Source organism: Gasterosteus aculeatus, chromosome 5 (assembly GCF_964276395.1).
Source record: "Gasterosteus aculeatus chromosome 5, fGasAcu3.hap1.1, whole genome shotgun sequence".
In the NCBI taxonomy this organism is placed as follows: domain Eukaryota; kingdom Metazoa; phylum Chordata; class Actinopteri; order Perciformes; family Gasterosteidae; genus Gasterosteus; species Gasterosteus aculeatus.
In genome coordinates this window covers 15,207,864-15,220,034 of record NC_135692.1, presented here as the reverse complement: position 1 = coordinate 15,220,034, position 12,171 = coordinate 15,207,864, and the positions used below count along the sequence as shown (strand labels likewise).

The 12,171-nt window shown below is 47.3% G+C and overlaps 2 protein-coding genes across 5 annotated transcripts; both read left to right on the top strand.

Moving 5' to 3' along the window:
• The first annotated feature begins 2,212 nt into the window (after window positions 1-2,212).
• On the top strand, window positions 2,213-8,582 carry stub1 (STIP1 homology and U-Box containing protein 1). Of its 3 annotated transcripts, XM_078103782.1 has the most exons (9): window positions 2,213-2,306; window positions 2,410-2,588; window positions 3,292-3,530; window positions 3,686-3,884; window positions 4,146-4,311; window positions 4,414-4,489; window positions 4,615-4,671; window positions 6,377-6,493; window positions 6,814-8,582. In XM_078103782.1, the coding sequence occupies exons 3-9, from the start codon at window positions 3,417-3,419 to the stop codon at window positions 6,937-6,939; spliced, it is 855 nt and encodes a 284-aa protein (XP_077959908.1). In that variant the 5' UTR covers window positions 2,213-2,306; window positions 2,410-2,588; window positions 3,292-3,416; the 3' UTR covers window positions 6,940-8,582. The 3 variants fall into 3 exon arrangements, with proteins under 3 accessions (XP_077959908.1, XP_040032672.2, XP_077959910.1); XM_040176738.2 differs by having other exon boundaries at window positions 2,238-2,588; XM_078103784.1 differs by lacking the exon at window positions 2,213-2,306 and having other exon boundaries at window positions 2,459-2,588; window positions 3,207-3,530.
• A 502-nt stretch (window positions 8,583-9,084) lies between these two features.
• On the top strand, window positions 9,085-10,922 carry LOC120819392 (C-reactive protein). Of its 2 annotated transcripts, XM_040176739.2 has the most exons (3): window positions 9,085-9,217; window positions 9,302-9,380; window positions 9,470-10,922. In XM_040176739.2, the coding sequence occupies exons 1-3, from the start codon at window positions 9,215-9,217 to the stop codon at window positions 10,078-10,080; spliced, it is 693 nt and encodes a 230-aa protein (XP_040032673.2). In that variant the 5' UTR covers window positions 9,085-9,214; the 3' UTR covers window positions 10,081-10,922. The 2 variants fall into 2 exon arrangements, with proteins under 2 accessions (XP_040032673.2, XP_077959907.1); XM_078103781.1 differs by having other exon boundaries at window positions 9,215-9,380.
• The last annotated feature ends 1,249 nt before the right edge of the window (window positions 10,923-12,171 follow it).

Here is a 12,171-nt window from a genome sequence, read left to right as displayed (position 1 = left end):
TTCGCGGCCATTATGAGGACATCCGATAATGTTCCTATCCTAAAAGCTCACTCGGTAATTGTAAGCAGACGTCACATCAACTACTTTTTCATTGAAAAACTGCGTGCATGCGGGTTTGCAGATCAGCTTTAGTTATTTGATGTGCATTAAAGTTTTAGTTTGTTTCTGTGTTCTGGCACAAGAGCAGATTATAGAGAAGATGAAGAAGCTTGTTGTGATTGACAGCTGACCGTGTGCATCTGAGTGTCTGAGTGAGATGTTTTTTTTTTTTAGATTAATTACAGAGTGTGAAGACCGGCATTATTTAAAAAGTGTGAAATAGGTTAAGAAGAGCTTGTAAAAGGAAGACAATTGCAGACGTCTTTTTCACCGATTTACACTGACAGAGACAGACAGACATTATTTTGCACACGTCTCAAATAATCAAAATACACCTGCAACATTTCATTAGGCAGCTTAATAAAACCATTTTCTTTCGGCTAAGAGTGCGTACGTGCTGCAGTCAGACCCTGTAGAACAAACTGCACACAGTCCATGAACCTCTCCCCTCACCAAAACGAGCAAACCCACCAAACAAAGGGCCGCCATTGTGGATAAATAACGCTTTTGTTTCACCCATTTGAACCCGAGGTTTCCCTCCACGCCACGGAGAGTGTGTTCTGCCTCTTTTCTCTTTTCAGATGCTCTGGCGCTGAATAGCAGAGACTGCTGCCAAATGGGAAAACGTCTACACGGCCAGGAAGAAAGACCAAAATCAATTGGTAGGAAGTGGCTGCTTTTCAGATGTGCCAGAGGAGCCGGGCAACTTCCTGGTCCCATTGCCAAGGTGACTGGAGGCTGAGCCAGCTGGTGCAGCGGGCAGCAGTTGGGTTTGATGTGGGGGGGGGGGGGGGGGGGGGTAGAGGACGGCGGTTGGGATGTTGGGCGATGCAGTTTGAATGTGAGACTGGATTCACATGAACTATCACAACGTGGGGCTTCTCTCCTGTTCACTCCTCCGCTTTTCTCCTACACTGAAGCACGGCCAATCCAAGACAATTCTGGCACACCGAGCCAGATCTAACGCGTCCCTGTTCGACAAAGGGGTTTTTCCTGGTAAAATGAAACTGTATGGAATTATGCTTGTGTATAAATGATGGGAAATCCTGAGCAAAATGATCCAATGATGATTCTCTGCCACTATGTATTGCTTAAAGAGGAGCACATGGGGCTTGCAGAATGCACAGCGGGAATTTGAGTAGAACTAAGTGACTCCTGTTGTATACTAATAGAAAATAGCAAACATGCATATATGTGTATTTCTCAAATCAGACGCTGCATGATACTATATCTATTAACTTCTATCTCTATTAAATACCATTTCATTAAATTGATAAATTCCTCCCTCACTGAGAGCAAAACTCAGCAGGATCACGACTCTTCGCTGACCTTGCTCCTAAATGGTTGAATGAGCTCTCTGATGACATCAGGACGGCTGATAAATGACATGTAATGTAATGTGTAGTAGATTCAGCTTCAAATATCCCATCAAAAAAATGCACATGCCATTTATTAAATGCTCGGTAATTGATTCCCTAAATCTAAACTTAGTAACATTACTGTGTCTATCCTCATTAGTCTCTGTGACCAGTACTAAACCACACTTGGGACTGGGGGGGCCGGTGGCGTTGGCGGGAGTTCTGGGGGTTCAGACTGGCGGTGATAGGTAAACACAGCTGGGGACACACAGTGCTGGCGGGTCTGAGTTTCAACGCCCCCCCTCACAAATGTATCAGCGTGTTTGCTCAGGGGATGTGCTCTAATCTTCACACCCCGACCGCTGCGCGGCGCAAACTCAAAGGCACAACAGGCCAGGGTGAAAGGGACCCGATGCACAATCACAGCAACAATGTTCGTTTCTTCATAAAGGCCTGAAAAGGTCATCTAAGGATCTGTGTGGGGTTGAATCCCTCTGTGGGTGGGATGAACCCCATGATATGTGATGAATTCTTGATAACAATCTTACCATTTTCTTTCTGAACGTGCCTCCGACAAATGACCAGGGGCCATATGTACAATATATAATATAATTTTTTTAATGTTAATAATAATAAAAAGAACTCCTTATCAGGAGTCACTATTTCAGTCGGTACAAGTTGTCTGTACATAAACTATATTACGTTTTTTGTTTTTTTTTAATCTGTGACGATTTTGCTCGTGTAGCTGTCGTTGGGTAAAACTTTAATTACGCAGCGCCACCTGCGGGCTGGTACTTTGTGTTGTGCTTCTCTCCACCCGTCTGAGTAGAAAACAACTTTAATCACATGGTAATCAACGCAGATTGTTTTCAAACGTCATGTTCAATCAAGGACATTTATTGTATGTTTTCTTAATTCACATTTCCTCGGAATTAACGAGCCTTGGTGGAAGGCACTTTGCCGTTTGTGTCTACTTTTTCTGTCCTCTCGGCTTCCGTCGACGTCGCGAATGCGCTTGACGTCAGCATAACAACAACCTGTCATGACAGCTCGTATGGGGAGGAAAATAACGATAAACATCTCAAACCGTATACATTCCGTTTCACCTGGATGTAAGATTACTTTTTGGAGGTAAGTTGTGCGAACTGCGAGTCCCAGGTACAAACTATAACTGGCATGGGTTGAAAAATAGAAGGCAATAGGCTATGTAGCAGAGAAGCTAACCTAGCATTAGCTAATTTCTTTTTTTTTGAGTTTGCTTCTAGCGCTGTCAAGGTAAATATGATATACATGCGAAGACGACGTTTCAGGCCCATAATACCTATAATCCAACCAGTTGCGGATAAATTGTGTTATTAGAGGCAAGAAAATCGTCGTAAATCGATAACACCGCGCTAGTTTACTAACGTTATGCTAGCTCAGCTAACACGCTAACGCCAGATTCCTTGATCGCCACAGTTTACCGAGTCAACGACATGTCACTCCGTCTCGGTGCTTTCTGCTGCCACAACTAACGTTACATCTCGCTGTTAACTGAGCCACACCCTTAAAACAACGTCAACGCCATTCGTTCACAGCGCCTTCACAGCGTTTCGGTTGTGTAGCACCGGGCTATCTGCTCGTTTGGTCCCCACCGATGCCCGTCGAATGAATAGATCCTTCGCCGGCAGTCCAGCCGCCTCGCTGTATTATTGAGCGAACTATGTGCACCGTCAGCGAATTAAACCAACGCCGCGCGTGTGGCATCAGGGACCGCACCTAACTCGCAGCCGAGGCCGGCGCGCATTGCAGGTGCGCTGCGGGGAACCGAGATTCACTCCAGTCTCCGATCCAGCTAAGGAGATCCAGGAGGGGACAACAAAAGGGGCCTTTCCGGGACCGGTCAGCTAGCCAGCCGAAGAGACGGGGAACAGGATAGGGAAGCAGGGCGAGGCGGGCCCCGCGGAGCCGGTGGAGAAGATGGCCGGCAGCCCGGAGAAGAGCTCCACCGCGCAGGAGCTGAAGGAGCAGGGGAACCGGCTCTTCCTCTGCCGCAAGTACCAGGAGGCTGCGACGTGCTACAGCAAAGCTATTGTGAGTCGGCGTTACTCGGGTGGCGTCTGCCGAAGCTATTCCAACACGCTAGTGTCTTATATAACCGATGCGATTTTTGGTGAGGCTTTTTGTAGTCAGGTCCTCAGTGCCGTGATGTTGATGTTGTGTATTTTGTTGTCTGGTTTGCCTCCCAGAACCGCAACCCTTCGGTGGCGGTGTACTACACCAACAGGGCTCTCTGCCACGTGAAGCTGCAGCAGCACGACAAGGCTCTGGCGGATTGTAAGCACGCGCTGGAGCTGGACAGTCAGTCTGTGAAGGCCCACTTCTTCTTGGGCCAGTGTCACCTGGAGCTGGAGAACTACGACGAGGCCATCGGCAACCTGCAGAAAGGTCAGACCGAGGTGGTCCAACAGTAGAGGCAGCTTGCTCGTATCTTGTGCGATGTCACTACTCTTTATGGGCACAGGACATGTTTGCAGGGAGGTTTTACAGTATGCCTCATCCGCGTTTTAACTATTAGAATACTAGTAAAAAGTATAAAGAGTTTTACTCCTTCTAAATTGTTAATGTGTTGTCTGTGGAACAACACGTGTCAGAAGGGGAGAACCGTAGGAAGCCATCTCAATGACGCGGTTATACTGTTTTCTCCAGCTTATAACCTGGCAAAAGAACAAAGGCTGAATTTTGGAGATGACATCCCCAGCGCCTTGCGCATTGCAAAGAAGAAGCGATGGAACAGCATTGAGGAGAAACGCATCAACCAGGAGAACGAGTTACATGCCTACCTGACTAAACTCATACTGGCTGAGAAGGAACGGTGAGACGGGGGTCGGGAAGATACAGCGTGCTTATTTGAGTGGTAACACATTGCTGAGTGAAGATTGAAGATCACAGGAATTAGTGTCATGTTTTTTTGCAGAGAACTTGACGAATACAAAGAGAAACAGGATGACAATCAAAATGGGGGCGACCCTGCCAAGATTTCATCGAAAACCGTAAGTTTGCTATCTGTCTTGGACATTTCTCATTGTTATTCTTTCAACGAACGCATATAAACATGATGTATCCTGACTGAATGTGCACAAATACGTCTGGTAACATGCAAATGTGGCCGATTTAGGACAAGTATCTAATGGACATGGATGAGCTCTTCTCTCAAGTGGATGAGAAAAGAAAAGTGAGTAAATCATTATTATTCATGTCGATTGAGCACGTGAGAGTAGATAAGATGTATTTCTTCCCACACCCAGTTATTCCGGTTATGTGTGGGACTGGATTTCATGCTTGGACTAGAAAGCGGCAGCGTTCTGAATAGGTCACCGCCATCCATTACGCGGCTGACAAACAGACAGCACACGCTGATCACATTCGCCCACACAAAAGCATCTTCTCAGCACACACCTACTTAACACCATCTTCTTTTATGGTTGACATAGCAACAGGAGAAATGGAGTCACGCAGAGTTACGGAGGCTCATTTCAGAGGAGCATTTTAGCTCTTTCTGCATTTTTTCTACTCAATTGATCACCATCAGTGACGTTTGCCTCTGGGAGACATGCACCTTTTCTCTAGAAAGACCGTTCTGTTCTCCATCCAGTCGCTGTTGCCATGGCCACCATCACTATTTGTTTTCCAGGGATTGCAGTGTTTAATAATCTGTGCCACAGTTACTTGTTGACTGACTGCGCTCGTTTTAATGTTATTGTCAGTTGATATGACGCCGCACTGGCCGCCAACTCAACAGTGTGATATTTCTATCACAGGTCTTTTCATGTAATACTTTATCTAAACCAGCGGTTCCCAAACTCAAGAACGCCGCGGCCCAATTTGAAATCTGAAAATCTTTCGCGGCCCACCCAAACCTTTAATCGCAACTCTGATCAAAACATAATGATTAAATGACCTTAAGAATTAAACCAAAATCAAACACCCGCGAGCAAAAGTCTGTCTCCGCGAGGTATTTGCTCGCTTGCGAAACGTGAACTTTGTTGCTCGCGAGGAGAATCTCTGCTCGCGCTTGAAGGAGTTTTCTACGCGCTCGCTGTTGTTCTTTTTGACAGTAAGGTGGAGACGGTGCTTTCAGGGTCCGATCGATGCTGCAAGGTGCGTCCGCTCCCGCCGCCCCCCTCGCCATCCACGCCTTAAATCTTCGGCTGCTTTTAGAATAACTTATTTCCCCCGTTAAGATGGTTCAGCTACTGTAGAGAAAAGGGCGCCGTCTCTCGCTCTTTAATCTCATGAAGTGCTCGGCGAGAACGACAGCTTTGTTTCTCCGACGCGCCCTGACAACAGCTCCACAGAGCGCCTTGAGCGCCGTGTACAACCAGTATGGATCAACCGGTTAACCAATTGATCCATGTATATAAGGCACTCCGGATTAAGGCACTGTCGTTTTTTGAGAAAATTAAAGCCTTTTAAATTCGCCTTGGAGTGCGGAAAATACGGTATATGTACTTTAATACATACAAGAGGGCGCTCCATTTGTTGAACAACGACAGGCGGACAAGAGCAGCCGTTTCAAGCGAGAGTTTTATTAATCTGTCCGTTTAAATTGTTTGTGCTTCGTCAACTAATGTTTCACATAACTAATGTGCCGCATCATAAATATTTTTATATTCATTTCAAACTTTTAAAAATTGAAAATTAAAAAACTTTATTTATTTGTTGTAAATGACCTCTCGCGGCCCACCTGTAGTACCTTCGCGGCCCACACTTTGGGAATCGCTGATCTAAACTTTAGACTGGCTGTTGTTTTTTCAGAAGACACTAATGTGGATTTCCACAATGAATCTAATGAATCTGGTCAGACCAGAAAAGGATGAGATCCGAGCTGCAGCTTGGTATAATTCTCATTTCCCATCCATGTTTCTCTTACGGTTCAGAAGCGGGACATCCCAGACTACCTGTGTGGTAAGATCAGTTTTGAGCTGATGAGGGAGCCCTGCATCACACCCAGCGGGATCACCTACGATCGCAAGGACATCGAAGAGCACCTACAGGTAAAGCCAGCGTCGGCTGCGAGGCCTGATATCAATTTGTTTTTTGGGTTCATCCGTCAGTCTGGACGCACAGTTTAAGCATCCGTACATCCCGTTCTCATGAAAGCAGCTTCTCAGCAAATTAGGTATTTGGTTGCCATTAAGCGTCAAAGCCACAGTCTTTATTTTCTTCCCTATTGTAGTATTTGGTTAACGCCTCACATCCCTTGTTACTTGTGGACCATTAGTAGTAGTTGTGTATTTGTACCCAGGTATTTGAGTGGATTCCGTAAATTTATCTCCGGATGCCGACACTAACATGTAACCGACTCTCTGTGCAGCGAGTCGGCCATTTTGACCCGGTCACCAGGAGTCCCCTGACCCAGGACCAGCTGATCCCCAACCTGGCCATGAAGGAAGTGATCGACGCCTTCGTCCAGGAGAACGGCTGGGTGGAGGACTACTGAACGGACCACCCCCCCACCTCGAGGCTCTCATCTCTCCATCACACTCGCACAAAAGTCTGGACAACACAAGACTGTAGAGGACAGACCGCCCCCCCCCCCCCCCCTCCTCCATGCCCGGAGATGTACTTTATACAAGCGGGGGGTCTCCCAAACGAGAGCTGCCATTCCGCCTTTCCCTCCCCTCATTTTTATCTGTAGAACTCCACCCCCCCCCCCCACCCCCACTTCCTCCGAGGCTGGCTGTTCATGTTCTGCCGCTCCCTTTAAAGCCACCTTCACCCCGCCCTCTCTATGTGTCCCCTCTCATTCCTCTTCCTCTCTTGCTGTATCAAGTCTCTCAAGCCTGAGTCCCTTCTTTAAATAAGGGGCCACGTTCTCAGGTCTGTCATGCCCCCCCCCCCCCCCCCCCTCCCCTTCCTGAGAGCATTGCACTGCAGTGTTTCACATGTGGATGAATACATAAATACGTTGTACTTTTATCTAGCATTTATTCCAGTAGTTTTTCCATTAGCTGTTGGTGCGTATGTTCACTCCATAATCACGTTAGTCGAAGTGGTAACTAAAATGCCAAAAGAACATTTCTACCACAAAAGAGTGACTAGTTTTTGTGTAAGTTCTCCGTAACAAAGTCCCCTTTCCACCTCCAGGTGGCGCCCCAAACAAACCCACCCATGTCACCATACTGTAATATATATATATAATATATATATATATATATTTTTTTTCTTCTTGCATATCAATCAAACACCATTTCAGACAATTTAAAGAAGTTGAATGTATGCATACTACTCTTACGTTTCGACCTGACCTACAGTAATTCATTAATGTTTTTCTCAAGACAGTACAAAGGTTTTCATGAAGAACGGCCTTGAACCGATGGAAGCGCCCGCCGAATACAACTTCTCTCTTTTCTCACGTAGCTGGATATTAATGGAAAAATGTTGACTATCGATAGCTGACATGAGCCGTTCGGGTTGATGCTAAAAAGCTGCTTTTGAAGAACGTCTGTGCTGTCTGTGTTGTTCATAGAAACAAAAAAAATGTGCTTGGACGTCGTGTTTGGCTCGTGCTGTTCGCCATGAACGATCGTGGACTCGCATCAAGTGAATTTTCGTTTCCTATGCAAGGGGCGAGAGGACGGTACTTATTGTTCTCCCTTTTCTGCTGTTCATTTTGTGCACCCCCCCCCCCCACCCCCCCCCCCTCCATCCCCCTTCCGTACAATGTCCCAGCTTCCGGAAACCCATCGGTGTGAGACTGTAGCCTTCCGCTGGATTTAATGTTCGCTGACGTCACCGACCTCCTGTTGTAGAAATGCTGGAAGAGTGATGACCGCATGTATCGCATCCGCACCTCAGTCCAAATGTTTTCTCTGTAAACTCAGCGTCGGTCTACAGGTCGTGCAGCCGTGTGCGCGCTGAGTGCGGCCTGACGACGGCTCATGTCTCTGTGCAGGCAGTGTAAATAATTTGCTTGTGTATCAGATTTTATTTCTTGACAAAATAGGGTTCTTTTCTTTCTTTCTTTTTTTTTTAAATCTCAAGACATCCTAGAGCTTGAGAAACTGTATTAAATGTAGATATGTTGATAACACAAAGGCCTGGTTCAGTTTTCATTTGTCCCCATTAAATCGTGAACTTTGAGTCTGTTTTGTCTTTTTCGTGACGCCAGCAAAGAGAAGTCAATCAATACCAATGTAATGATCTTCAATCCTTGAAACTAACCCTCAAAAATAATATTTGTTCTTTGCCTCAATGTCTGTTAATGATTCTGTAGTTTGTGACCTACATACCGAGTCTGACTGTTCCTGATATATTGCGCAAGTTTATCACAATAAAAGTATTTGGTTTTTAAATGATTATTATTATTGACCTTAAAAAAAATACACTACCAGCATCCCTGAAATGAATGCATGAAACCCTTTTAAATGTATATTTCTAACAGCTGTTCTTTACAGCTGAGACACTGCAGAGCTTTAAGGCATGATCATGATATAATGTGCCCCGTTAACTCTGTGCTTAGTGTAGTAGAAAGAACCGTATTTGTTATATTTCAGCTATTACGTTCATTCCTATTGGGAATCGTCATGCACACACACACACACACGGTCGCTGAGAGGCTGTGTGCATCAGTCACATGTGGTCCCTCACACACCAGGCCCATTGTGGCGGCGTCGTTGAGCAGCTGACGTCGTGGCCGGTGCTGGGAGGGAAGAGGACCGGCTACGGGACACCAGCGAGTGGGACTCCGAGGGAACAGCAAAAACCGCATCAAAATGGTGAGACGCGCTGTTTCTTCTCGCACCGTTTCTACACAACGTGGTCTCTGGTGGGAGATGATGATGGATGTCTTGTGTTTGAAGGAGGTCAAAGCTGCCAGGTTTCTTGTGGGACTACTCGCTGTCCTTGGATGTTCTCTCACGCCCTCGTCCGCCAGCCAAGGTATGAACCTAACAAAGAAGAAAATGTCCTTCCAGAAGTATCCCACCATGCATTGCTCAACTGGATGTCCTCTTCTTGTGTCGCCCCAGTGGGTCTGAGCGACAAAGTCCTGGTGTTCCCCTACGAGACCGACTTCAGCTTCGTGGCCCTGCTCCCGCAGAAGGAGATGGCCCTGAGGGTCTTCACGCTCTGCATGCGCGTGGCCACCGACCTGCCGGAGGACCGGCAGGTCATCCTGTTCGCCTACCGCACGGCCGACTACGACGAGCTCAACGTGTGGCGCGAGATGGACGGGCGCGTCTCCTTCTACCTGAGCGGGGACGGCACCTTCTTCCACCTGCCGCCGCTCACCACCTTCCGCACCAGCCTGTGCCTGACCTGGGAGTCTCTCACGGGCCTGTCCGCCTTCTGGGTGGACGGCAGGCGCAGCGCCTACCAGGTGTACAAACCCGGCCACTCCATCCGTCCGAAGGGCACCGTCCTGCTGGGGCAGGACCCGGACAAGCACCTGGGCGGGTTGGAAGCCGTGCAGAGCTTCGTGGGGGAGATCACCGATGTGAACATGTGGGACTTTGTGCTCTCCCGGAGCATGATTCAGGCCTGGCACTACGGGCACAAGGTCCCCAAGGGCAACATCTTCGACTGGGGCACCATAGAGTACGAGCTGAACGGGAACGTGATGGTGGTGGATGACGACTGACTGGCGGCGGGGTCCGACGCGGAGAGGGGCGGGGCTTTTGCGCTGTGCGTCGGGCTGATGCTGATGTGTGAATTTCTCCCTTAGGGTTCGGGGTCGTTTAATTTCAGCGCCCGTCGACAAAAGCCAAATAGTCTCTTGGCCTCTGGATGACAAGGTAAAGAAAATAAGGAAAGGAGTTCTTTGTGTGCGTAGCACACTGCGGCTTTGTGGTACAGACGTTTCTTTTTAGAAGCTAAACAGTAACTTTGTTCAGGATCGATGCGCTCATCTTATATTGCCGTTTGAGTCGTACTAGTCCTTGTATTTTTCGACCTTCGACCTTTGAAATAACCAATTTTTAAATATGAAAAAAGTTGACGTGCCAGATGTTTCCATAAGGTGGCGCTGCACTAGTTCACATCCAACAGGAACAGATCACGTGATGTAGTTATGAACTGAGGTTATTAATGAAGCTACTAAATACTGATTAAAATGTCGCTGCTACATTGTATTAAAAAACAAATTCCCAGCCCGTTATAACATATTACAGAAATTACACGTAAAAATACATTTAAAAAGCTGTTTTTTTGTTAGACTTGAACATATTGTAACAAAAGGCAGATTTACAAAAACCTGCTATCATACATGCAACATACGTGTTTGTTTGATGCGCTTAATGATGATTTACTGTTGACTTAATGATTCAGCTGCTCACAGAGACAAATAGCAATTATCATGGTTAATATCCGTCGCCATAATGTTGCCTTTGGTTAGCGTGCTCGCTCATAAATTTTGAAAGTTTCCACTGATGTAAGATCGCTTTTGGGTCTGAAATAAAATCTCTCCATATGCATAACTAATAATGTTTGTAATTAGATGGAATTTTTGTCTTTGAACTTTAGCTGTTTCCCTTTCTCAGTCGTCTCTCATTTGGACACGTTTTAAAAGAACGACAATTTGTGCACACAATTTCAACTGGGGAGTATTTCGTGTCATTTCCCGTGTTCACTTGCGAGAGGGAGGGACACGGATCTTCCACAAAGTCAGAGAATAAGCCACTCGTACGTTATCATCTTAAACCCTATGAAAGACAAGTCATCACTCAAAGCTTCTGTTCTCCTCCCTCGTGGGCCTTTGTCTCCACGTTCTCAGTGTCCCTCAGACAGAATGAGATGCCAAAGTGTTTCTTGCAGAAATCGAGTCATACGGAGCCGCTTCACTAACAATCCCCTCAGAATAAGCTCAAGGTCAGATCCTCTCCATCCGAGTGTAACACAGTTCCAGCGCGCTGTCTCTGTTCGTCTCCATGGCTCCGTGCACTCGTCCCCCCCCGTCCCCCCCCTCCCTGCATGCACCACCGCCGTGACCTCCTTGCAGAGACGAGGGAGAAGTTTCCCGCTCGTTCAGGCTCCCTCCAGGGTGGGAAAGAGCCGCGTTCCTAGTGCGTGTGTTTATTCAAACCCGATCCCCCGTCGGCTCTCTCGCAGCGGCTAAATGAGGAGAAGGAAGGGCCGATGAGTTCTGACTGCGGGTCAGCAGCCAAATGTTCCACCTTCTTGGATGTTGCAATGCATCAATCGCGGTGCCCACTCACTGTGCGGTAACACCTTTGTGGACCATCTGCCTAAGCCTGGCTTCTCAGCCCTCTGGTACACACACACACACACACACACACACACACACACACACACACGGCCTGTTATTTCCTTCTTTTATGCATCTCTGCCCACAAGGGGTCCTTCTTCATACTTCCCACTTAAAATGGTCTTTGAGTGTGTTTTAGTCATTTCAATTCAAAAATCTCAAGATTTCATGTTAAAATTGTGTTGATTCCCTTGCAAACGCGTTAGCATTTTGGGCACAGCCGCACTCCGTTTCTGTCACAAAGGAGGGCCGTGTAACGTGCGCAGTTGGAGCGTGACGCGTCTTTGCAGAGTGGCTAATTATTCCCTCTGTGTCACTCCATTGCACGTATTACCCAACCGACGATTGCAGGGGCCCTGGTCCCGCCGGCGGACAGGGCCGCCAGTGCGGTGCCTGTGAGATCTGCATATTGGCCCGTGGTGGTTAAAGCTGTCGGGGGGGGGGCGAGGCAGGCGCCACTGACTGTAC

Coding starts and splice junctions, on each gene's coding strand:
- stub1 (XM_078103782.1), top strand. CDS start 3,417: ATGGCCGGCAGCCCGGAGAAGAGCTCCACCGCGCAGGAGCTGAAGGAG. Junction 3,531..3,685: donor CGTGCTACAGCAAAGCTATT/GTGAGTCGGCGT, acceptor TTTGCCTCCCAG/AACCGCAACCCTTCGGTGGC. Junction 3,885..4,145: donor CATCGGCAACCTGCAGAAAG/GTCAGACCGAGG, acceptor TGTTTTCTCCAG/CTTATAACCTGGCAAAAGAA.
- LOC120819392 (XM_078103781.1), top strand. CDS start 9,215: ATGGTGAGACGCGCTGTTTCTTCTCGCACCGTTTCTACACAACGTGGT. Junction 9,381..9,469: donor GCCCTCGTCCGCCAGCCAAG/GTATGAACCTAA, acceptor GTGTCGCCCCAG/TGGGTCTGAGCGACAAAGTC.